At 51.1% G+C, this 23,177-nt stretch overlaps 11 protein-coding genes across 11 annotated transcripts; 5 read left to right on the forward strand and 6 right to left on the reverse strand.

The window, feature by feature from the left end:
- Positions 1-1,607: 1,607 nt before the first annotated feature.
- Positions 1,608-3,101, forward strand: CCOS01_10001 (uncharacterized protein; the record flags this gene model as incomplete). Its single annotated transcript, XM_060458158.1, has 2 exons — positions 1,608-2,020; positions 2,072-3,101. The coding sequence occupies 2 exons, from the start codon at positions 1,608-1,610 to the stop codon at positions 3,099-3,101; spliced, it is 1,443 nt and encodes a 480-aa protein (XP_060311323.1).
- Positions 3,102-3,838: 737 nt separating this feature from the next.
- CCOS01_10002 (uncharacterized protein) lies at positions 3,839-6,094 on the forward strand (the record flags this gene model as incomplete). Its single annotated transcript, XM_060458159.1, has 1 exon — positions 3,839-6,094. The coding sequence occupies one exon, from the start codon at positions 3,839-3,841 to the stop codon at positions 6,092-6,094; it is 2,256 nt and encodes a 751-aa protein (XP_060311324.1).
- A 1,605-nt stretch (positions 6,095-7,699) lies between these two features.
- On the reverse strand, positions 7,700-8,014 carry CCOS01_10003 (uncharacterized protein; the record flags this gene model as incomplete). The annotated part of the gene is made up of 1 exon (XM_060458160.1): positions 7,700-8,014. The coding sequence occupies one exon, from the start codon at positions 8,012-8,014 to the stop codon at positions 7,700-7,702; it is 315 nt and encodes a 104-aa protein (XP_060311325.1).
- Positions 8,015-9,787: 1,773 nt separating this feature from the next.
- CCOS01_10004 (uncharacterized protein) lies at positions 9,788-10,030 on the reverse strand (the record flags this gene model as incomplete). The annotated part of the gene is made up of 2 exons (XM_060458161.1): positions 9,788-9,808; positions 9,884-10,030. 2 exons carry the CDS (start codon positions 10,028-10,030, stop codon positions 9,788-9,790), a joined length of 168 nt encoding a protein of 55 aa, XP_060311326.1.
- Positions 10,031-10,473: 443 nt separating this feature from the next.
- On the forward strand, positions 10,474-13,242 carry CCOS01_10005 (oligopeptide transporter; the record flags this gene model as incomplete). The annotated part of the gene is made up of 8 exons (XM_060458162.1): positions 10,474-10,791; positions 10,937-11,068; positions 11,126-11,504; positions 11,558-11,624; positions 11,688-11,809; positions 11,869-11,984; positions 12,039-13,043; positions 13,105-13,242. The coding sequence occupies 8 exons, from the start codon at positions 10,474-10,476 to the stop codon at positions 13,240-13,242; spliced, it is 2,277 nt and encodes a 758-aa protein (XP_060311327.1).
- A 323-nt stretch (positions 13,243-13,565) lies between these two features.
- CCOS01_10006 (glutathione-dependent formaldehyde-activating enzyme) lies at positions 13,566-14,660 on the reverse strand (the record flags this gene model as incomplete). Its single annotated transcript, XM_060458163.1, has 4 exons — positions 13,566-13,880; positions 13,946-14,129; positions 14,181-14,359; positions 14,430-14,660. The coding sequence occupies 4 exons, from the start codon at positions 14,658-14,660 to the stop codon at positions 13,566-13,568; spliced, it is 909 nt and encodes a 302-aa protein (XP_060311328.1).
- Positions 14,661-14,968: 308 nt separating this feature from the next.
- Positions 14,969-15,239, reverse strand: CCOS01_10007 (uncharacterized protein; the record flags this gene model as incomplete). The annotated part of the gene is made up of 2 exons (XM_060458164.1): positions 14,969-15,127; positions 15,180-15,239. 2 exons carry the CDS (start codon positions 15,237-15,239, stop codon positions 14,969-14,971), a joined length of 219 nt encoding a protein of 72 aa, XP_060311329.1.
- An 819-nt stretch (positions 15,240-16,058) lies between these two features.
- On the forward strand, positions 16,059-16,601 carry CCOS01_10008 (cupin domain-containing protein; the record flags this gene model as incomplete). Its single annotated transcript, XM_060458165.1, has 2 exons — positions 16,059-16,235; positions 16,287-16,601. The coding sequence occupies 2 exons, from the start codon at positions 16,059-16,061 to the stop codon at positions 16,599-16,601; spliced, it is 492 nt and encodes a 163-aa protein (XP_060311330.1).
- Positions 16,602-17,942: 1,341 nt separating this feature from the next.
- Positions 17,943-18,710, forward strand: CCOS01_10009 (short-chain dehydrogenase; the record flags this gene model as incomplete). The annotated part of the gene is made up of 1 exon (XM_060458166.1): positions 17,943-18,710. The coding sequence occupies one exon, from the start codon at positions 17,943-17,945 to the stop codon at positions 18,708-18,710; it is 768 nt and encodes a 255-aa protein (XP_060311331.1).
- Positions 18,711-18,837: 127 nt separating this feature from the next.
- On the reverse strand, positions 18,838-20,079 carry CCOS01_10010 (uncharacterized protein; the record flags this gene model as incomplete). The annotated part of the gene is made up of 3 exons (XM_060458167.1): positions 18,838-19,196; positions 19,263-19,830; positions 19,909-20,079. The coding sequence occupies 3 exons, from the start codon at positions 20,077-20,079 to the stop codon at positions 18,838-18,840; spliced, it is 1,098 nt and encodes a 365-aa protein (XP_060311332.1).
- Positions 20,080-21,585: 1,506 nt separating this feature from the next.
- Positions 21,586-22,614, reverse strand: CCOS01_10011 (PhlG protein; the record flags this gene model as incomplete). The annotated part of the gene is made up of 1 exon (XM_060458168.1): positions 21,586-22,614. The coding sequence occupies one exon, from the start codon at positions 22,612-22,614 to the stop codon at positions 21,586-21,588; it is 1,029 nt and encodes a 342-aa protein (XP_060311333.1).
- Positions 22,615-23,177: the final 563 nt, after the last annotated feature.

Here is a 23,177-nt window from a genome sequence, read left to right on the forward strand (position 1 = left end):
GCCTGGGCATTGGGGCGGTGCAAGGGCCTACCCATCCTGCCATCCAATCTCGACTCGTCCCTTTGCCGGATGGATTGTGCGTCGCCAAGACAAATACGAAAGTAAACGACGGGAATGCGCCTAGGGGGGGCTATTGGGCGGCCTGGGCAAAACATCCATTGGCCTTGAGAGTCTGGCGAGCCTGGGCTTGATCCGCAAACCTGTGAGATCACCCACCGGACTCTCGGGCCAGGGGGTCTTGGGGCCTCTTGGGGGCTCTTGGAAGCTCCGCCAGCACACGCAGTGTTGACACGCCATGCTCCTTTGCCGCCTTGTTCATGACTTCAGGTGGCCCAAAAGCTCACCGGCCCCTTATGTTTTGTGATGCCTGAGTGAGTGAGAGCTGGGCGGAGTTGTATGATGTAGTCCGAGGTCAACATTAGCTATGAGACGGCGTCAGACAGCCCGCCATAGTGTCTAAAGTCTAGACGTGTTCGAGGGCCCTGGGGCCAACCGTTGGGAGCCACCGCGGGGTGACCTCACACGCACCGTACCCAGTCAGCCAAAGAAGCACAGCTCACTCAGCTATGCAAGAGCGGGGATCATGGATTAATTAGCTCGGTTCCGTAAACCGAGCTGAAAGTCTCTCGTACGGCCCTAAATTCGGTTTAGCGTAATGACTTCCCCTTGCTACAACGGATGCTCACAAGCACAGATTCACTGAATGCACCCCGTTGCGGAGAGACATCATGAAGCAGTAGCTTTCATATCTTGTGGGCTAACCTCATCAATCGAAGAATGAAGGTCTCGGCACTCATTTCAGCGCATTACTTGAAGTGAAGGACAGCGACACAACCGGTTCTTATCCACTCACCACTGCTCAAGTGATTGGCATTAGCGATAAAACACAACGGCAGACCCGTACTTCGTGAGAAATGCCACCTTGGCTTGGCGAGAGTTTATTCAACCCCTGAACATCTTCGACTCCCTTTCAATCTAAGAATGTCTGCAACATTCCAGTACATATGAGGTGCCTGTTTCGCAAGTGCCCAAATGATACGTTTGAGGATACGCTCAAAACTTTCACTCTGCTCATAAACCCGGCATAATAGTGAGCTTTCAACTACCTAAGCCATAGTATATGACCGACAGCATAATTTAGGTAGGTACGTAATCAGCATTTATTTCTAAATGGTACTCCAGCCTATGTTGGCCTTTCTCACCTTGTTTTGAGCCGTGTTGACTCCCTCTTGAGGTCATGGAAAACTCCAGGAGCTTGAGGCATTTGAGTTCAAATGAGGTCGCGTACCTTTATGGACTGACATAGAAACATGGAGTAGTATGAGATTCAGTCAGATGTTCACAAGTTGCCATCAAGACATCATCTCTGGCCTCAAATTTTACAGGTAAACTGCAGCGGATCAGAGCATGATGCATGTGCAATGAAGCTTATGTTGAACAACCTCGGCATTTCCACTTCGCCTGGTGTTTCAAAACTGCATCTCCATCGCAACATGCACGGCCCGATGAAACAAAGTTCGGACAAAGGACGAGAACAAAACCAAAGCAGTACCCTGATTTTCGAAGATCGGCCGCAGATCAGGGTGCTTACTCTTCCACCCACAATCATGGATCCTGTAACCATTGTCACTGCTGCAGCTTCTCTGGCAGGCGCCGTCCTGAAAGCCTCTTGGAAAGTTAAAGAGACCATCGACGCCTACGACGACGCACCTCAAAACGTAGCAGACATTGCTGAAGAGGTACATGCGGTACAAATAGCGCTCCGACAGGTTGAGAGCGTCGTGCTTCAGGATCCAGAAGCCATTGACCGGCTAGGCTTGGAGGATGTCTTTACCGTGGCCGTCAACGGGTGTCATGCTACGCTTTTGTCTATCAGCAAAGAGTACGAGGATCTGTTTCTTCGGAGTGACTGGAAGACCAAGATCAAAGTCCTGTGGAAGGAGGGAGAAATGACACGGCTGCTTGGGCGACTAGACCGCAAGAAAGCTACGTTGACGCTATTGACGCAGACATTGAATCTGTAAGTGACTATGCGTCGCATATTATTCTACGTCTACTAATCTTACCATAGTCGATCAACCCAGGACATAAAGACATTGTTGATGCAAAATCAGTCAACCTTGAACGCAGCAAAGCAAGATGTCCGAGAACCTGCGGCGTACTACCCAGATGTACCTGACTTCCGACCAGCTAGTCCCGATTCCCTGGATGAAGGCAGCGTGATCGGTGTCCCGAGGAACAGGGACTCAGTCATTAGCACCACGGAGTTTGACTTTGACTACGACTTAATCAACACTAAGACATACCGACGAGCGCTCCAAAGATTTGCCTCTTTCAGCACGCGTACCAGCTCATCAGTGGAGCAAAGTGCGGACGAGTCGCCTGTTGCGACATCAGATCTCGAGCCAGTCATGGAGGAAGAAGCCGAAGTAGAGGATCTCATCAGTTTCTCCCCCGAGGACTTGAGTTTGCAAACACCCTTGAGTCGGGCGACGACATTGCAACCAGAGCTAGAAGTCACCGACTGTGATACCCCGCCTGCGACACCACCTAAGGACGTTGATCACAACAAGGCTGTGGCGCACGTAGAGCAGCTTAAAGCTTCTGGTTCGAAAGAAGGAAGGGACACAGAGACGCCCGAACCCTCCGATGATTCAAAGGCAAAGAGAACATCATCCCGCAGGAAGCTAGACAGGCGTCCACCAAGACGCCTCGCGGCAGCAGAAGCAGCAGCGGAGAAGTTTCACAGACGAAGCAGGCACGGAAAGTCGGGCACTGCAGCGGATCAGGAGCTCGAGGTATCATCCAACACGAGCACTGGAATGCTCAGCCGAAGTGTCAGCTTTGATGAATCACTTGCAGATACTGCGTCTCAATCATCTGGGAAGCCAGATAAGTTGAGAAGTCGGCGTAGGTGTGGACATCCCCCTCATCATAGAAGACGGCCCTGCAGGGAAGGTTCGTTCTCTTCTCGCGGATCCGATGAGTCAACCATGACGCTGGGCTCTGTAGAAACTTTGACAGATACCCTGGAAGACTTTAGTCTCTCGGGGCACAAGGTATTTGGGAGGGAGAGGGGAAGGCGACGGCAGGCTGCTTGAGACGTTGTAGACTAGAGCCAGAACAAGCACATTCGCATCATACTGTAGAGAACAGAACTGATGTCTAATGAGATTTCTAATAGTTGATGGATCACGAAAGATTATCACACTTACGCTGAGTTTGCACATGATGGTAATGCATCGGACTTACAATCTTTACTTTGTCCCAACGAAACGAGACGAAGTTGCCAAAACTCAGTCAGATGACATGTTTAGGATTCAAATGCTCTCGTCGATTTCAACCCTCGACGTCGCAGCAGGAGCAGCATTGAGCTACGCAGAAAAGACACATAAACAATACATATTCTAACTAAGAACTCACTGAAGTCGCTTGGCGCGGCGAATCGATCTCGACAACAATCGTTCTGGATCAACAACTAGAATTCTGCCCCTACCTTCTAGATCAACTTGTGGGGGGTATCATTGAATCTGAGTTAAGTTCAGAAAGATATATTTGTCAATGAAAACTTCGCTCAACAAGAAGACTTGAAGCCATCAAGCCACCTTGTTGTGATGGGGCTGGACTAGGGTCACACTCTCGTCAGCTCAACGATTGGACAAGACTTTTGGAGCCGGATGACCGTTGCCGACAACCGGAGCCTGGTGCCTAGAGCTCTCAATTTCTCGCATACCGACATAAATCTTAGCCATTCGATCACTGAACGGGGAGAAAGCTCGGCGTTTGAGGAGACTTGGATGAGTATCCAAGGATCAGTAAATGCTTCATCTAAAGTACAATGGACCGACGATACTTCAAACCAAAGCAACAAGTTTCGAGCACCAAGGTTGCGTCTCGTGGACGACATCGATCACAATCACCACCAAGATCAACCCGTCACTTTACGAACCTGAAGCCACTTACATACGAACCGTTGAGAACATCGCGCTCGATTAGAGTAGTCCAGATTCTCAAATTCAACGAGGAAAACCTCGAGATCTTTGCGACACTAAACCAGGTAGTACTGGGCGACACTGAAAAGACAACTACGAAGTATGCTGCTTTGTCCTACACATGGGGTGATCCAGTCACATCTACGGAGCAATGGGGGCCATACAGTGTCAAGCCTGAGAAGACGATCGCCAAAGCGAAGCTCATCTTGGTCCGGCCCGGAGACTATCGTCGCATGCTAAGCGACGACAATGTCATCAGCGACTGTACCTGGGTCGACCCATCACGGCTCTCAGAGTACGAGATGACTGAGAACCTATCTGACTTTCTTCTAAGCTTGACGAGCCGATCCGAGGAACGCGGTGCACACATACCTCACGTTTGGATCGATGCCGTCTGCATAGACCAGACGAACCCTCAAGAAAAGGCCGTCCAGATCCCACTCATGGGTGAGATCTATGCGCAGTCTTCAGCGGTCTACATCTGGCTAGGGAAGCACGATCGAGACCTCCAGGGTCTGTACTGGATATACAGAGAGCTATTGCCGGCAATCAGAGAGCATCAGAAACAAATGTCCTCATATCAAGAGTTTTTCAAGTGGCTTCAGTCGTATGGACCCGGCGATGAACGACTCCTGGTAGATCTTGGGCTCAAGCTCGACAATACCTCGCTGAAGAATCAGTGGATCACATATCTCATGTTCTTCGCGACAAGGTCCTGGTTCTTCAGGGCTTGGACCTTGCAGGAGGCTGTGGTCGCCAGCAACCCTGTCTTTGTTGTTGGAAACGACTTCCATGTCTTGAGCTGGGCTGATACCTGGGATTTGAGAAGAATCGTCCAGGCCTGGAGCAACGGTCTATCAGAACTCACAATGCACAACAAAAAGCTTGCTCCCGAGTTGAGAGGCATTCGTCTCATTCGAGGCTGGACTGAGATATTTCCCCTTCGAAGTACCTTCTCGAGCTGCCTCCGAGCTGAAAGTCGGGAGCAATGGGTTCAGACATGGTCATTATTGCTCTTTATCGCCACGTCAAAGGACTGCACTGTGACGGTCGACAGAGTCTACTCGACCTTTGGCATGGCCAAGATGATTTGCCCACCAGAAGCCAGCGGATTCCCAGAAGTTGACTTTTCACGGTTCGCCACCGAAGTCTTTACAAATGTCGCTCAGTTTCTGCTGTGCAACAGCGGAGGTCTGAGTCTGCTGTCTCTCGTTACAGATCGGATGTTTATCAAAACGACTGGTATGCCTTCTTGGGTGCCAGACTTTGCCATCAAAGGAGATCAAGGCCACTTACTTTCCTCCGTAACAAAGTTCAAAGCCTCTGCGGGTATTCCTGTAGAGCCTCTACCTCGTCACGACGGTGATTGCATTACTTTCCGGGGGAAAAGGGTCGGCAAGATTGCATTCATTCCGCCTAATGATGGCAAGTTTAGCCCCTTTGCGCTTCAAGTTGCTCTCTGCATTCCTCATCTGCCCGAAAAGTACCCGGCAAGTACCGTGGACAGCGCTGAAGCTCTGTGGAGGACTTTGATATACGACTTGGGCGAGACTCCCACCACATCTACGGGGGCAGCCGCCGAAGGAGGAGCTGATCCAAAACATGCACAAGGCTTCAAGCAGTGGTTTACAATTGATTTGACGACATATCTCAATAGGGATGGGCATGGCTTGGAAAGACACGAGAGCCGCGAATTCGGCTGTATCCTTTCGTCCGACTTTCAAAAAGCTCATAGCGAGCTCATTCCATCCCTGGATGAGATCCATCACATCGTTCACTACATACTGGCACACCCGCAACTGGTGCATCCATCGCAGGTCCAAGGGCCACTCGGCAGGTCATACCACACTTTGATGACTCCTATCATTATGAACAGACGACTGTTTGTTACTGATCAAGGGTTTATCGGATTGGCAAAGTTATCGGCTCGCATAGGCGACGAAGTTTGGGTCCTTGCTGGTGGTAGGGTTCCCTACATCATGAGACCGATAGAGGATGCTAAGAGGTTCTCGCTGGTTGGGGATGCTTATGTACACGGTCTGATGGATGGGAGTTGGTCTGTCACGAGTCACGCGACTGTTGAGGATGTTCAGGTTGTGTGAGGTTGTCAGCCAAGTTCAATTTGATCAGATGCAGTGAGGGTTTGCACAACAAGCGTTATCCTCACTGCGGGCCGGGAGTCGATAGTCAGTTACGAAAGCTTCTGGAACTTGCCTATGAGCGTTGCCAGCACTAAAAACCAGCACATAAGATTTCGCCAAAACGATGGTGGCGTCATGCCTCTTACCTGACGGGTAGCCTAAGACATGAGGTTGTCTGAATGTTTAAAGTCGTGAGCAACCTGGACTATCACCGGGTTGTGTGAGTTGGTTATTGTCACACTCATTTCTCGACATGTGTGGCAGCAATCTTCTCAAACGGGCGAAAGTGACAAACAAAAGAGCATAACTCGAGTTGCTTAATGGCGATCGCGTTGTCTTATCGCGCGACAACTGGTAAAATCAAGTAACGATAGGCTACTTTCGAGCTTGCTTTCCTGCTTGCTCGCAGTCATGACTCCAATTAGGCTGATGGACAGGCCAAAAGTCGACGTGTGGCGCCGGGCGCTGACCTGTGAGGCTAGCGAACGAGACACACGCCAAAGACTCATAGATGCTCAGTGCTGCAAAGGGCCATTGATTACCGAGATCTGACGAGCAGGACCGAAGAGCTCGCCCAAACAGGCTTCGCGAAAGGGCGTCGGGTCGGGCGCGTGTGCGCCGACTTAGAGCCTTGGCACTCTGCAAAAATCCCCTGGCCCGATTTCAAAGGTTCCAGGCGCGTTCGAGAGCACGGTTGAATGGTGGACGGGTGGCGGGGGGAACCAGGGGTGGTTTGCGGAGGCCACGATTTGGCTGCTCAAAGGGACGGCGCGAAGCCCTTTTGGGAGTCAATGTCCGGGGGCTGGATTTGGGGCGATTTCCTTCCTGGCCATTCTCTCACCTCTGCTCAGTGGCTCGTGCTGGTCGGGCGGTTGTCAGAACTTTAGATACGGCAGTGCCAGCTCCCATTTGCGAATGGTCTGCGGTCTGAGTAAGTCGGGCACGGCGAGGAAGGATTCGGTGCGGGAGGCAACGCGCGGAACCCGCCCCGGCGGCTCAAACCACGCTCCTTTGGGCGGCGATAGAGTGTAAAAAGATATGACAGGCCTGGAGTTTCGCCAGCTGCTGTTGATCGAGCAGACCTAGTCTCAGAAAGGATTCGGCGAGCTGTGAAGTCAAACTGTCATTTTCGTTTGTAAGCTGGCATGGAAAATGATCTCGGCTACTCTCTGCAGCTTCTTCTTTGGTGTTGGACTGAGAACAGAAGTCCTTCAACATCTCGGTCATGTGTCAAGGGCGCGGTTTACATGTCTTCGACCTGTCGGGCACTAGCGACCAGGGGAGAGAGTCAAGCTTTGCGAAGGCCACGCCAACGTACCAAAGCTTTTGAGCCCGGCTTGGAAGCATTGGCAAAGTTACCGTGATGGCTTGGCCATCGCCTGGGTGCGGCGGAGAGCACGACTGCTTCAGGGCTGCATTGTAACACACTGCACCAGGCCACCGTCAGCAGAGCGCAGCGGCGAGCAGAGTTGGGTTCCTGGTGGGTTAGGTGGCCAGCGGCGGGCGGCGGAATCCTGCAGCTGTTTGTGCGCCATGGCCCGCTAGTTTCTGGGCATTCACACACCCTCATCCTAGCTGATCAAGCCATCCCGGATGGCACTTTGAACGACGTTGGAGCGAGTGGTGTGAGATACGGCGCGTGAGCCGTTGACAGCGAGGGACCTGCCAGTTCGTCAAGCAGGCTGGTAGGCACGTAGGCAAGGCATATGTAAGGTAGATCAGTGATAGTTGTGACCAGTCTTCAGTAGACGTCCGTTTGCATGTGCCTTGCTTGGCAGGACGATGGCCGCCTGAAACATTGTTGCCTTTGTCAAGATGGTTGAGGGCGGCGACTCGGCGAGGAGACCTGTGTCTCGAATGGCTTATCTCGAACAGTCTCATCTTGTGTTTGTATGTGTTGATATTTGTGGCATAGATGACAGACACAATTGACACGGACGTCTGATTGGCTTGCAAATGAGAAACTGTCCTGCTTTACGACCACGATGTATCCTTTCGACAGTGAATTGTCAGTGATCCAGTGAAGAGTTTTCGTTATCAATTCATCAATTGAGGTCTTGGCGGCTCCGCAGCGCCATAGCAGTTGATCGATGGGAAACGGCATCAGTTTCCCAAAGCGCTTAATCCCTAGCGGCTGGTAAGCCTAGCCGAGTCAAGTGGGTAACGACAAATGTCCGCTAACACATCCTCCTTCCCTTTTCATGGCATCAATGTGTCCGTCCAGATTATGCAAAGTCGCTCTGAAGAAATGCTAGTTGAAATGAGTGCTATTATCATGGCATGTCATGATGAGGACTAAACGTATAAGTTCACGTGGAGGATTTACTTAGACAAATTTCGGATTAGAAGTGTATAAAGACAGTGCCTATAGTGACAAGATAAAGAGCCCATAGGTGTTGGGCGGCAGACCATAGTGCTACAATTGTCACGGTGCATCCTTGCCACAGACCCAAATGCTAAGTCGGGAGACGGCAGACCCCTGTGGAGAGCATTTTGCGGGGAGCACAACAGGTCTGAAAGCTCTAACATGGTGCTGAACATGGGTTTATTTCACCTGACACACAGAAACGTGGGTACCCAACCGGCCTTGTGTTCTTTGTTCGATGTCGGTTGGAATATGAATCGCAGTTTACCACTTTCTAGAGTCTCAAGCACTCCAGGCTCTAGACAGCTTCGCGCAAAAGACATTGACTATCTCAACGGCTTCATGCGGCTTTCCGCGGTTTGGAGAGAGTTATGATGGGACACACCAATGTTGAGGCTAGGCGAGGTTGAATTTGAATAGGGGGCTAAGGCAAAGCATCCGCATTACGGTTGCCTACTCCAATACCACTGGAACGCATCCCGCTCAGGGCATGCAGCTCCATTGAGGCATCTGCCAATCGGGACCCCTGCGGTCCAATATCGGGGAGGACCTTTTGTAGCGTGTCCCGTTGCCCTCCGACGAATGGCACGACAATCAGGACCAGTTCAGCAGAAAGACTTTAAATCACCTGTTGCGGAAGCTGCAGGAGGCTTTATGTCGCCAAGACCACGGGCATGGTACCGTACATGGTTTGCTGGCCCCGCTCGCCGCGAATTTCGACGACTCGACGACTCGACGAGGCAGATTGGTTTCTTTCTGCTCCAAGGCTGTCTCACCCGTGATAACTGACGGCGCCAATGTTCGGGCCACGAGCTACCCAGTTCTTATAGCGACGAAGGATATCTGCGTTTCTGCTTGCTTCAAGCCTGCGATCCGGATGCTTCTGCATACTTTATCTGAAGGCTAGTAGACGTGATGGGGGCGGAATGTAACCCGCCCGCCTTGTAGCTGAGTTTACGAGGAACCCTTCAATCAAGCTTAAGGACTTGGCACTTTTGATGATCCCTTGGTTCTTAGTCGCCGTTAGTGGCGTCTAGTGGTCATTTTCGACGGTTAGAGTGTATCACTACGTCGTGTTACCTCCGATCCCATGGGAACATCTAGCCAAACACGAGGGTACTTCTTTGGGGAAAGACCTCCAGTCTCGGCGATCGACTGCCCAGTCAGGTTGAAGCTGTTAACAACAATGCGATGATACTGTATTCTAGAACGCCACTAGAAAGTTGATGAGCCTCGTCGGCCAATAATCTCACGGCCCTCGCATCAGCCATTAGCCGAACTGTTCCTCCTCAGGATCGTTGGTGGATTGCCTAAAGTTTGTGGCATAGTAAGTAACATCGTCAAGGACCTTCCTAATTGAGGATCGATGAACAGTTGCGGCTTACATCAAAAGTGCCAGACAGGCAAGACAAACCCCGAGAGCAGACTGGTGACCCAGCAGCTCCAACGCGGATCGACTGCCACAGGACTTGACCGTCGTCCCAGACACCCGTTTCTGGTGTGGCCAAATGCCATGCGCCGTGGGTCTGCATGTCGCCTTCCTACTCACTCGGACTAGACGAATTTCGACCTGGCCGGAGCAACATGCAGACCCCCGCTGAACAAACGTACCGCTTTCTTATCTGGCCTGCTCCCTGTACATCGGGAGAGCAGGGGTGACCACATCAAGCTGTCTCGTCCGGGGTCCTTTTGCTGTAAGCTCGTGCCACTGTGTGCTCGACGCGAGAACCTCTCCAACGGTCCAACCAGTGGGAGAGGTTTTGCATATCGCTCCAGGTAGATTCATGTCGGCAGGGATAGTCACACAGAGCGAATGCGACGGCGGGTTTGTCGAGACATATAACGACTGCGAGCCCTCTCAAACTCTTTCCAGTTTTTCCCCCCTCCAGCCCGCGTTTTGTGTTTCACGACCTTTCCAGTTGCCCTTTGTCGAGCAATAGGTCCAGCTGTGGAGAAAGCATCCGACAAGCCCACCATGACCGAAGAAAAGGTAGCACCGGCCTCGGCCGTGGCCCCGGCTACCCGCGTCGACAGCGCCGAGCCCCGCCCCTCCTACACCGGCAGCGTCACCGTCCACCCCGATGAGAAGGGCGCAATGGGCGGCGAATGGACGGAACCCATCGTCGATACGAAGGTACCGGAGACTGAAGAGCACAAGGAGGAGGATCTCTACCGCCCGCTGAAGATGGATGCGAATATTCCTCATGAGGAGAACATCCTGACCGTTCGAGCTATTGTTGTTGGCTGTATTTTGGGATCCTTGGTGAATGCATCCAACTTGTATCTTGGCTTGGTAAGTTCATTCCTCTTTCTGGGCATGAATTGGTCCTTCCCGCAGCCCTAGACTGGCCGAGAGACCACCATCGTGAACTTTAACAACCGAAATTCGGCGATATTCCTACAAATGTGAATCGTTCTGACATCAAATTGCTTTGAAGAAAACCGGCTTCACGTTTGTGGCCTCGATGTTTGGTGCCATTTTTGGATACGGAATCTTGAAGATGCTTTCGACAACGAACATTCCAATCCTCGGTGGAACCTTTGGCCCTCAAGAGAACTCCATTGTTCAAGTGAGTATGACCTGAATCCATAATGAGTGGCGGGAACACAAAACCTAACATACTTAGGCTGCTGCCACCGGTGCCGGAGGTATCGCAGGTATCTTCGTTGCAGGTATCCCTGCCATGTACAGGCTCGATCTCATGCCTAGCACGCCGGCTGGTGATATTGGCAAGATCTTCACCTTGACTCTCTGCTGCTCCTTCTTCGGCCTCTTCTTCGTTACGCCGCTGCGCAAGTTTTTCATCATTCGCACTGCCCGCGAGCTCAAGCTTATGTTCCCGACCTCGACCGCCACGGCCCTGACTATTCGATCCATGCACGCTGGTGTCAATGGCGCCCGTGAGGCCGCTATTAAGCTCAAGGCCTTGGGAATTGCCTTTGGAGTCTGTATCGCGCACCGCGTGGCATCGTACTACGCCATCGGAATTCTCTACGACTGGCACAGTAGGTCAATGCTTTTATCAAACGAGACCATTCTTAGACTGACCTTCTCTCAGTCATGTCATGGATCCACATCTGGTCCGGCTACACGAGCTCTGCTATGAACATCGAATCATGGGGATGGTGAGTGAAAATTGAGACTGGCGGTCATGTCAGTGGTGATGTTTGGCTGACACCGGACCGCAGGTACTTTGAGTGGACGACCGCTTTCATTGGCTCCGGCATGCTTATTGGCATGAACTCTGCCTGCTCCATGATGGGAGGAGCCGTTCTTGCCTGGGGAGTCATCGGACCCGTCCTGGTTCATTGTAAGCCTCTCGGAGCCTCTAGATACTCTCACTTGCCAGATACTAACAGTCATCAACAGACGGCGAATGCATCGGTATCCAGGCCTCCGAAGACCCCAACTGGTCCGGTCTCTACTCCTTCACCTCCCTGAAGCACATCGGTCAAGGCCCGCCATCCCCCCGTTACTGGCTGCTGGTAAGTCTATACTCGGTTCCCTCACGAGACGAACCATGATCTAACATTACTTAGTGGCCCGGTGTCATGATCATGGTCTGCTCTTCCATGGGTGAGCTTATCGTCCACTGGAAGATCATCTACTTCGGTTTCGCCGCCGGCTGGAGGTCAATCTGCCTCTCCATCCACGAGACCGCGATGAAGAAGGGCAAGCGCATCGAATTCTTCGCGAAGTACGCAGAGGCGGAAGAGAAGCGTGAGGCTGATGCTGTCGAGGACCCCGCGACTCCCGAGCAACAGGTCAAGACCTGGATCTGGGTTGTTGGTCTCTTCGCGTCCATCATCCTGGCCTGCATCGTCATGGGTCTGCAATGGCAGGTCAACGTTGGTGTCACCATTCTTGCCTTGGTCCTTGCCTTCCTGTTCTCTTTCCTCGCCATCCAGATCGGTGGTGTCACTGATCAGACGCCCCTTACTGCTGCTGCCAAAGCCGCTCAGCTTGTCATCGGTGGTACCACCACCGGCGCCGGATACACCGTCCAGCACGCCCAGAAGATCAACCTCATCTCCGCCGGTCTCGCCGCCGGTGCTGCTGACGTTGCTACGGCTCTGACGTCCGATTTTCGTACCGGTTTCTTGCTCGGCACCCCTCCCAACAAGCAGTTCATCGCCCAGGCCATCGGAACCTTCGTCTCTGTCTGGCTCGCGCCCGGCCTGTTCGTTCTGTTTACCACTGCCTACCCTTGCATTACGGACGCCGAGGCCGAGCACTGCCCCTTCCTGGTTCCTTCCGTCAGTGCCTGGGCTGCCGTGGCCGAGGTTGTCACCAGCCCCAACGTCCCCATCCCTCGCTCTTCCGGCATCTTCGCCATTTGCCTCGGTATCTTCTCCATTCTCCAGGTCATCTTCCGTCACTACTACCTGGTTGGACCCCGCGAGAAGTACCAGCAGTGGCTTCCTAACTGGGGTGCCATTGCCCTGTCTTTCGTCATTCCTGGTCCCGTCTTCGTCAACGCCGCCTTTGTCGGTGCCATTATTGCCTTCATCTGGCGCCGCTGGAAGCCTGCTTCCTTCGAAATTGTAAGTGCTGATCCGGCTATGTCACGTTGTTCCTTGGAACCAGAAACTAATTATTTGCTAGGCCTGCTATGCTATCGCTGCGGGTATGATCGCTGGAGAGGGTATGGGTGGTGTTATCGGCGCTGCCCTTCAACTCGGCAATGTCTCTAGTGACAGATATGGTACTGGAGGTCTGGCCTGCCCCGATAATGCTTGTTAAACTGGCAAAAGTTGTGGGAAGCAAGTATAGTCTCTGTCGGGTGTGGGACGAGTATGAAGGTCGGAGGCCGTCACCTTTCCAAAGGAGCCTGGTCTTCAGTCCGGTCCTTGCTGTCGGTTGATCATTGAGCCGCTCTGGCTGAGCTGTTGGTAGCCGAGTCCGAGGCCAGCTTCACTCCCATCATCTAGAGCTGCACTGCCCTTTACAAATATGATTGAAGATGTTAGCCATGAGTTATAATATTGTAATACAAAGATGGACCCCTCGAGGTCATGATCATACGCAAAAACCACTGTAGTAAGACCATGAAACAAGGTGTTTCCTCATTCCGACACAACATAGCCCTCCGTCCCGTCATTGCTCCACTCTATATTAACACTATCCCACTCGAGGCCTTCAAGAACGCGAACATTCAACGGCTGAATCTCGAGCTGCTTTCGCACAAACTCCTGCCTTGCCTCAGGAAGCTTGGCAACCAACTCCTTAGGGGGCCCATACAGGTTGCCAAAGCAGTGCACGCCACAGGTACGGCAAAAAGGCGAGCCATTGAATTTGCGGCCAAACTGATAGTCCAGAGCCTGGTCTTTACGGACGATACTAACCTCAGACTGATGAGGATACACACCGATGAAGCCATTCTAGGTCCCATTGCAGATTAGCACATTTTGAACACAATGAGTCGGATCATAAACTCTTCACATACGCGAACACATATACTACAATTATCTTCCTTGATCTGAACTTCGGACAGAGGCTTGCTCTTGAGCGCGATTTGAACGGCACCGCAGTCGCAGCCTCCGGTGTAGAGCGTGAGGTCATCTCCAGGAACGTCGGGCAGCGAACCGCAGAACTCAGCCGGCGCAGATGTAGATGCCTTCTCAACAAGACTATCTTTTAGTTAGCTGTGTCTAGCCTCCTACCAGTCTTGCTTAACTCACCTCAGAGAGCCTGGATACGGCATATATGCATCCGGGGCACCGGTGGTTACGATGTTTCTCCCCTTAATGAACACATGTTGGAAATCAGAGACAAGCACCCGAAAGTTGATGCCTTTCTTCCCAGCTTGAACGCCGGAAGTGTGTGTTCCGAAGAGAGCAGTGCCGCAGACATTGCAGAACTGTCGTTTTGTTATCAGCCAGTCGTCTCAGACTACATTAGTGATGCTCCTTCTACCAAGGTAAACATACCTCATGCCTCAAAGCCTCGCTATCCGATCCGGTATAAGTTGTCAATGTTTCGCTAGAGCACCCCTTTGTGATTTTCAAGCTATCACCGGCATCATAGATCCAGACATGTCCCTTTTTTACACACAGCGAGCAGTCGCAAATCACCAAGGACGGATGCTCTGGCAATTGAACCTCGTATTGGTTCACGCCACAGTGGCAGTTACCCTGTAAGGTTCTCAGTGCGGTCTCCATGGCGTTTCGACTACAATGGCTATGGGACGCGCGCCGGTGAGTAAAGCTCAGGGTTTCAGGGTGTGCTGAGACATCAGCATACTCCAAGATAAAGAAGCAAGGTCCTTATGAAATCAGAAAGCAAAGGTTTAGATTCACCATAAGCAGGCAGCAACCGACAACTTCCTGCTTACGTGGTCGGCTATCGGCACAGCTGTTCATGTCCTACTATGCCCGATTCATCGCTTGCCCCGCACTTGCAGGATTGCATCTTATGCATCACGGTGGCACGAGACTCACTTATCTAAGTCGGCGTGAACACTTGAGGTTCAAATGCGATCGAAAGCAGCGCCGCTAGAGCAGTAATTATCACGGAGAATATCAAGGAGTCCTCTGAACCAAATCTTGACCGGGACGCGCCGCGAGGATGGAGAGTCGACTCCGGCTGTGGCGCATGATGTAGGTGCATTTGTGTACAGCGTGGGCGTCAGGGTAAGCCTCGAAGAACTACTGGGGCTGGGTCTAGACCACTGAAGGTCGCTGGTCCCCGCAGCCCCCTCGTAGGGCTAAGTCTAGCATGACGAGCATGAATTCATGCATTTGACGTTTAAGGCTTGATGTAACTGAGTTGGATAGATCTACGAGAATGGCTGGACGAGTCAACGAGAGTGAGTGTGACGATTGAGGAGTTGGTAGCAGGCAGTGTGTTGATTATCATCGAATCGATGGAGCAATTTGGGATGATGTTCCGCATCCCCAACGACGCCGCAGACTGTTGTCTTGATCAGTGAAACGACAAGATGCCTTCACAATTGTCCAGGTGTTTGAGCACTTGAAGGAACCACCTATGCATTTGGTTCAATAATGTAACGAAAGGTTCGAATATGCCATAAAGCAGTGACGGTAGCGCAAGCCGTGGGCTGGCTCCGGCGACCTCCGGGCCCCCGGCGCTTCCCCGGAGAAGTGGGCCTACCCCGGCGTACTTCCGGCTGTTGTTGACAAACGATTGAAGGTACCGCACACGTCACCACCTTGATCAACTTGAAAGTATGCCACCATGATTCTTTGGACGAGTAAGGTTCAGTCCACGTGGCTTACGCACCCTTGTGAGTTACATGTGCTCATTGATTCGGGGGACTGACGGGGTTTGGGTGGCTACTGGGTCTGGTTGATCGATGACGTATCAATCCCCGAAGAATCATAGTATCATCATCATATTAATCTCTGACAGCCCTGCGTTTCTATCCAAGGTTTCCTATTGGGAAGCGAAATAATGATCCTTCTACGCGACAAGTACAAATATCAGAGATGTTTTCTTCCAAGCTCTATCGCGCTATACGCCCTCTCTGCAGCAGTTTATCTATTCCCCCCCACACATCAAAACCAGTCCAAGCTAAGAAAGCTTTCTCGACTACCAAAATGTCTACCTTCCCAACCCCGTCCATTGATCCTCCCAAGAAGGAAATGCAGTATTTCCCCGATATGACTGCGGCCTTGCCGTCTGAGTCTGGAGAGTTTCGCCGTGTTCTTTGGACAGGCTTGTACTCCCAGCTAGTCCTGATGACTGTACCTGTCGATGGTGATATTGGCGAAGAGGTACAAGTTTGACCCCCATTTCTGCCACGAATTTGACTTACAAAGCCTTAGGTTCATACCGTCGATCAAATCCTTACCTTCACATCGGGCAAGGGTCTCGCGCAGGTTGCCGGCACGGAGCAAGAAGTCAAGGCCGGCGATATGGTAATTGTACCGGCAGGAACCAAGCATCAATTCTTGAACAAGGGGCCGACACCATTAATCTTGTACACGGTTTACTCACCAGCTGAGCACAAGTCAACAACGGTTCATAAAACCAAGGAACAGGGCGACAAGGAAGAGGAGGATGGTATCGATGTAGCCCCAGAATGGAGTCGACGTAGCAAGGAGCAGAATGAGAAAGAGGGCTGGGTGAAGGGGGAGTAGGTAACTTACTGAGTGTAGATAATTACGAATGATACTGATGGCTCGACCGTAATTTCCTGGTTTTCACGGCTACGAAGTCCCTACTTCAAAGCTTGAAGTTGACAGTCCTCTCCGATTACCTAAAAAGGGCCTTATTAAAGTAGCTTGCGCAACCGTAGTGGTATGCTTTCATTGCCGAGATCCGAAAAAGCAAATTCAGCGGCCTCAGAGACCTATATGATGACAGCACTTATTAAAAAGTCTCTCTTGTGATTGCGACTTGACGCCTGATGTCAGCCAAGCTAAACCCTCGGCATCCTTCTTGAATGAACGTAAGCTTGCTAACCAGGTCATTAAGGTATGCAACGATGCACTGTTGGCGAGCGACTGAAACCTTAGATAGGCAGTCGAAAGATATAACATGCATATGTATCTCTCTCTCGGAGACGATCTGTACTCGCTTTGATGAGCGCGCGTGACTTGGAGCGGAAGTGATGGCTTGGCAACTCGGCGGAATTAAGTCTCAGTCGATTCGCAGCAGCTATCATATTGAGTTACGAAGCGTCTATCTTCTTGATAACTGATACACCAAGAATCAAAATGAACTCAAACTTTTAGGCACAAGGGTCCCTTTAGTGATGCGTGATAGGCGCGCGTTATGGACCTAAGGAAAGTGAAGCCCAGTACGTGAAGTCGTGATTTTAGGGCGACACCCTTCATTCTTTCGAAAAAAAAAGTTGCCGCCTAGTTGGACGAACGAGAAAAGAAACAATTTGCCCGACGGCTGACTAGGGATGTTCAAACAATGGCCTACAGACAAAGGTCCAATCAACTTAAGGAAGGTATATTGATCAGTGATTGTATGTCACTGCAATCAACTGTAGGACCCAGTCTTCAACACTGTGTCAGTTCGGAGAGATAGAATACCCAACGGTGGACTTCTTGGATGAGGGCTTATGTAGGGGTGAAATTGACATGAATCATATGTGGATGGAATTGCACTCATATCGCAAGGGCGCTTCATAGCTGCAAGTCACGCTTCTGGCTCAAATCGAATATGCCACCATTGTTGCTTGATTAGTCCGAATTGACTGGGTTCCACCATGTCTTCGATTCATATTGAAATTAGTATATACTGTAATTGCCTGTTTGATCGGAGAGTTTATGAGTCCGTGTCGGACATCTTGAAGCAGCATTTTCGTGAGAGTAACTGGAAGCGGCCCCGCAAAGACAAGTTTTATAGGGACAGCAGCATTGAGGCCCTCCGAATATTTAAACAAATGAGCACCACGGCCATTCAAATACTTCACTAACATCACATCAATTCATCATTCAAATTCCCAACATTGGATTTCTAGCAATATGAGCCGTACCACATTCTTAGTCACCGGTGCTAGTCGCGGCATTGGCTCAGGACTTGTCGCTAGCCCCTTGCTGAGACCATCCTCAGCAGTGATAGCTGCAGTCCGAGATCCTTCAAAAGGGCCTGCTAAAGCTCTACTAGACCTGAAAAAGACCGGAGGTTCCAAAATCATCGTCGTCAAGATCGACTCTTCCGTCGAAACCGACCCCGCGGAAGCCGTTTCTATACTACAGCGGGATCATAGCATCACCGCTTTAGACGTCGTTATCGCGAATGCCGGTATTGCCCATTCGAGTGGCCCTGTCATCAAAAATTCGACTACTGCAATCAGAGATCACCTTGCTGTCAACACGATCGGACCTCTTTTGTTGTTCCAGGCAACAGCTCCGCTACTCAAAGCTAGTAAGACTGCTGGCCCTGTCTTCGTCGCCGTTACCTCCATGCTTGGTACCATCTCCGGCATGGAGTTCCTGGAGAGTTTACCGCCGGCATTGAGCTCTTACGGAGCCAGCAAAGCTGCGTTGAATTGTTTCATTCGGAGATTGCATTTCGAGGAGATGTGGCTCACGAGCTTCCTCTTGCATCCCGGCACCGTCGCCACAGACATGGTGAATTCCATAATCGACGGGACAGATTTGAAGCTTGAAGATCTCGGAGCCATAACTGTGGAGCAAAGCGTTTCAGATCTTATGCAAAGGGTTGATACCGCGTCGAGGGATGTGAGCGGAACTTTTCAGAATCATGATGGAACTCATTTGCCGTGGTAAATCGAGTTTATGGCCTCGCAATTGACAAAGCCGAGCAAGCTCGTACAAGGATCTACATAGGCAAGACTAGAAAGTTTAACCTGTAAGATTATGAAGCCTCTCATGACCAGCGCCCCTCATCAGTTCTTCAAGGGAGCCAAACCGCATTTGCGCAGCAACCTCCGTCGTTAAGGTCCAAGTGAGCCACAACATCGGCAGAGGCACCATCGTCGCCCATTTCCCAGATCTCCACGAAGCCGGCAGAGCTATCAGTGATAGCAACAAACTGATCGCCGAAATCGCTCGGGGTGACAGCGTTTGCACTTCCACCGCTGGAGGTCGTGGGAGTCAGGAAGTTTTGCTTGTTTACAGATCCGTCGTCGTTGAGAGCCAGGATTGAAATGTACCCGGTGCTATTGGTATTGCGTGCTCGTGAGGTAGCCCAGAGATATTTTGCGCTGTGCGACAGAGCAACCTCATCTGACCAGTACTCGGTATCATTTGCGCCTTGATAAGTAGGCTGTTAGCAACATGAAGCTTCTCAAGGATGCGGGAAGCTATAGTCAGACTCACCGTCAGGAATCAGAGGGTATGAGATATCAGCGTATGCTGGAATACCCGTGCTGGTGTCGACTTTATAAACTCCGACCTCATTCGTCCCCTCATGAACGACGTAAAGATAGTTGCCAGTTGGGTGAACAGTGCCATGCCGAGGATCGGCGCCTTCAACAGGAGCAGTAACATTGGCGACATACGTCAACTCTCCCGTGGTGTTGTCGACAGAGTGTACCCAAATGGCGTTCCCCGTGTCATCAAGTGAGTACATGAATGCTCCTGCTGGGTCGAAAGCAGTACCGTGAACTCCAGAGGAAGAGGAGTAGTTGTACTCTTGAATCGACTCAACGAGAAGACCATTCGAGTCTACCGACATGACGGTTCCACAAGCACCAAATGGTTGACCATAGACTGCATATGGGGAGACGGGCAATGGCCTGACGAAAATCGAGAGTTGCTTGCACGCTCCTTGGGATGTCACAATATTACCGGGAGAGATCTGAAGATCATCGGTGAGGGGGTAGCTGACGTAGACGCTACTACCTGTGTCTTCGAAAGCATTTCCATAGATGACCTTCTTGTCATGCTAATTCCGTGCGTGAGTCACTGACTAGTAAAAAGGGTCCGGATTACTAACGCTTAAAGAAATCCATGAGCTGCTCACGTTTACAGACGTGTTGGCAGCTAAAGTGAGCGTGCGGGCAGCATCCTCAAATTCCAAGGTGTACAGGTAAGGTGTACCGAACGTTCCGACTATCAGTTGATGGTTCAGGGCGTTCGTAGCTGCCATAAAACCTGATGCTAAGAGCACCGACTTAAGGAAGCTGGAAAACATAGTAGACGAAGGAGAAGTCAAGGAGGTAGAAACGACAGATGCTGTTGCTCTTGACAGCTTCCTAGGTTGGACTGCATGCGCGTCTTATACAGTGGCTTGGCAAATTGACCCTTCACCGATCAAGGAAGTCAAATAGATTGACAATATCCCTACTCTAGTTTGTTTCTGATATGCGTACGCGTTTATTCCATGGTCGGTGGGGAGGCCCTGACGATCCTCTGGGGTCTCGAATCCTAGCTCCTGGTGACGATGCTTGGTTTCACAGCGACCCGATTGGCTGAAGGACTGGTGTAGGGGGCCAACAGATGCAGACGACAGCGGGAATTTGTGATATTCGCGACGGCCCGGAATGTGGGGGGACGGGGCAAGGATGGCTGTTATGCACAACTGACTGAGAGATGTGCCAGACCCGTATTGCGCTGGTCGGGTTATTGTAGTTATTTTTGTTGAGATTGTAGGGTTGAATGCAACCTCGAGAGCAGTTTATATAGCTCATACTTCCTCCTCTGTCAAGATGTGAAGGTCCACGATCGACATCGCTATCAGGGGGTAGATGATCCGACCACACGACCACGTAAGACTACTTCAATGTCGAGCATCGTTCGCTTTTCTGTTAGCGAGCGATGTTTCGAGAGAAACATCCACGACGCAAGATTCATAATGGCGTGAGAAGTTTTCGCATAGATCAGCTGCAGCGGGAGAATACAGTGGGTACCTGACTGAGTAAGGTATGATGATCTGACGAAGCCGGTATCTGAAGCGTTCACAATCCCATGCAGAGTCATCACCCAGACGACCACCCGTATCAGCTTGCTGCTGTAAAAAAATCTAAGACGCGATAGAAGTCTTGGAAAGACATCGGCATAATGAGCCTGGACACAGAGGATCCGAAAGACGGACGCGTGTAAGCGACAACACGATCGCATTGCGCAATGACTTCAAATCCTGGCCAAGTTGCTCGCGGCACTGCATTAGCATCACAAGCCTAGCCGTTAATACTAATATACTTAATGGACCTGTTCTATAGTTTTTAGGCTGTGAGATATCACATAAATATGCTCGAGGTTCATCAAAGATTGTGAGTTCGGATTACGTTTAGCTTAGCACACCAATAAGCAATGGTTACTACAGAACTACACACCGACTATGTCTACCGTCCCCAACAATGGTATCATTGTTCATCTGAAAATCAAAGATTTGCCCCGAAGCCGTGCATCACTCCTACTAACCCTTTTCCTCATGTCCCGCATGCAGAGTTGATAATAGTCCTGAAAGGTTGCCACGAATCGAATGCCTGAGAACGTGGGCTCATTTACTGGTTGGGTTTCTCTGATATTTTGAACGATGGTATCAAGCAGACTAAACTAGATCGCTTTAATTATGACTAAAGTGACTTACCAGCCCCGGCACTAAGGCACAGTATCTCTTTGATTCGACCTTTGACATCACTCTGGGGAGTAGAAGACTAAATCTCATTCACAGGCAGCATTACATGGTATATCCTGCTCAAAGCTTCCCGTCCATATAATCTGCGTACAAACTCGGCAGGAAAGAAGCCAAATTAGTGAACTCGGTCTGATCATGAATAAAATGCTCATAGGCAATGTTGTCTCCAGCCATGCGATGCTTGAAACCCAGCGCGCCAGCAAGGTAGTCGATCCCAACCTTCATACCCATCACTTTGTAGTGAATGCCCCCACCAAGCCAATACCGACTTCGCAGTTCGAGACCATCCTCAGTCTTGCGCCAGAGGTGCAGGAAATCCCCAATTTTGAGGTTTGAAACCAGGCCATCGCGCAATTCCGCACAAACAGCGGCCTCGTAACCCGCAGCTTTGAGCTCCTCCCACGGCAGGCCGTACTGCGCCGGGTCGACAAAGTGGATATTCACGGTCATCTTGGTTGCACCGATAAACTCCGTTACACGGTGCGTGGAGCCGAGCCATTTTTGCGTGTGAGAGAGGTCAGTGCGATGTAGCCGGTCCGCGTAAGTCGATCGCGCGGCCAGGTGGTCGTACGGAAACCACAGGGCATAGCGCTCGGGCTCGACGCTGTGCCACCAGAACCACCAGCGGACCATGTCTCCTGTCGATCCAGGGAAACGAGTCCGTGATGTGACGTACGCTGTCCCGTCGGGGAGGGAGCGCCATCCATTCTCGTGAGCGTGGTAGCCCGGTTCCAGCAGGCGGCGCGATTCTGTGATTGGGAGAATGCCCTCTACTGGCATTGGCTCGCGGATATACTGCGGAATGTCGGCGTAGAGGTAGAGATCTTTGTTGCAGTATTTCGCGTATAGCTTGCTCTTCATCCGGTTCTCATTGTAAGTGAAAGCTTTTTGTGTTTCGAGCGGATAGTACGTAAGAGGAATTTTTGCTGGGTAGCCATCTTTGTCGGGATTCTGACTTTGGTTCGTTGTCGTTGTGTTTGGTGTTCGGGTGTCATTCCTACTCGGCACCGTTCCCGTCACTAATTGGCCTCTTAGTGCGGCGATCCGCGCCGCGGACCTTTGACGCAGGGATCCAGATCCAGACTCCATTATGCTACTTTTGCACCGTCTTTTGGGCTTTGGTGTCGAGTAGAGGAGAGAAATCAAGACGGGCAAGGCAGTACGACGTTTATGGCGTTGAGCTTATTATTAACCGCCAGGGCCGTTGAGGCTTGTGCGGAGATCCCCCAGGTTTGACTTCCATCTGAAGTGCGTCCCTTGACCTCGGCTCCGTTCACGTGTTGCTGAAACCCCGTAACGAACGACCTACCTATCGGATTGGATCTTTCGGACTTTCACAGCCTTGTACAAGAAAGCCATGCCACTCATCAATTACCTTCGGGATTCGGAGCCAGTAGAAGTAGGGAAACATTGCTCATCATCAAAGACTGTGACTTTTCTTTGTTCAGATTCTAGGGGTCGGTCCAGAACCAGTGGACAATCTTGTTGAGAAGGCCGATGCGTTGTATAGGTTTACAAAAACTCCAGTGGTATAATTGTGCCGGACCATTCTGGACCTTTCGTAGCTTGCCTTGATGTTTGCTCTAATTATCCTACCTGTCACCTACTTGCTTTCTTGGACGGTGATCATGTGACAGTCTTATCGTATTCTA

The sequence above is a fragment of the Colletotrichum costaricense genome (assembly GCF_030867565.1).
Source record: "Colletotrichum costaricense strain IMI 309622 chromosome Unknown Scaffold_10.1, whole genome shotgun sequence".
In the NCBI taxonomy this organism is placed as follows: Eukaryota; Fungi; Ascomycota; class Sordariomycetes; order Glomerellales; family Glomerellaceae; genus Colletotrichum; species Colletotrichum costaricense.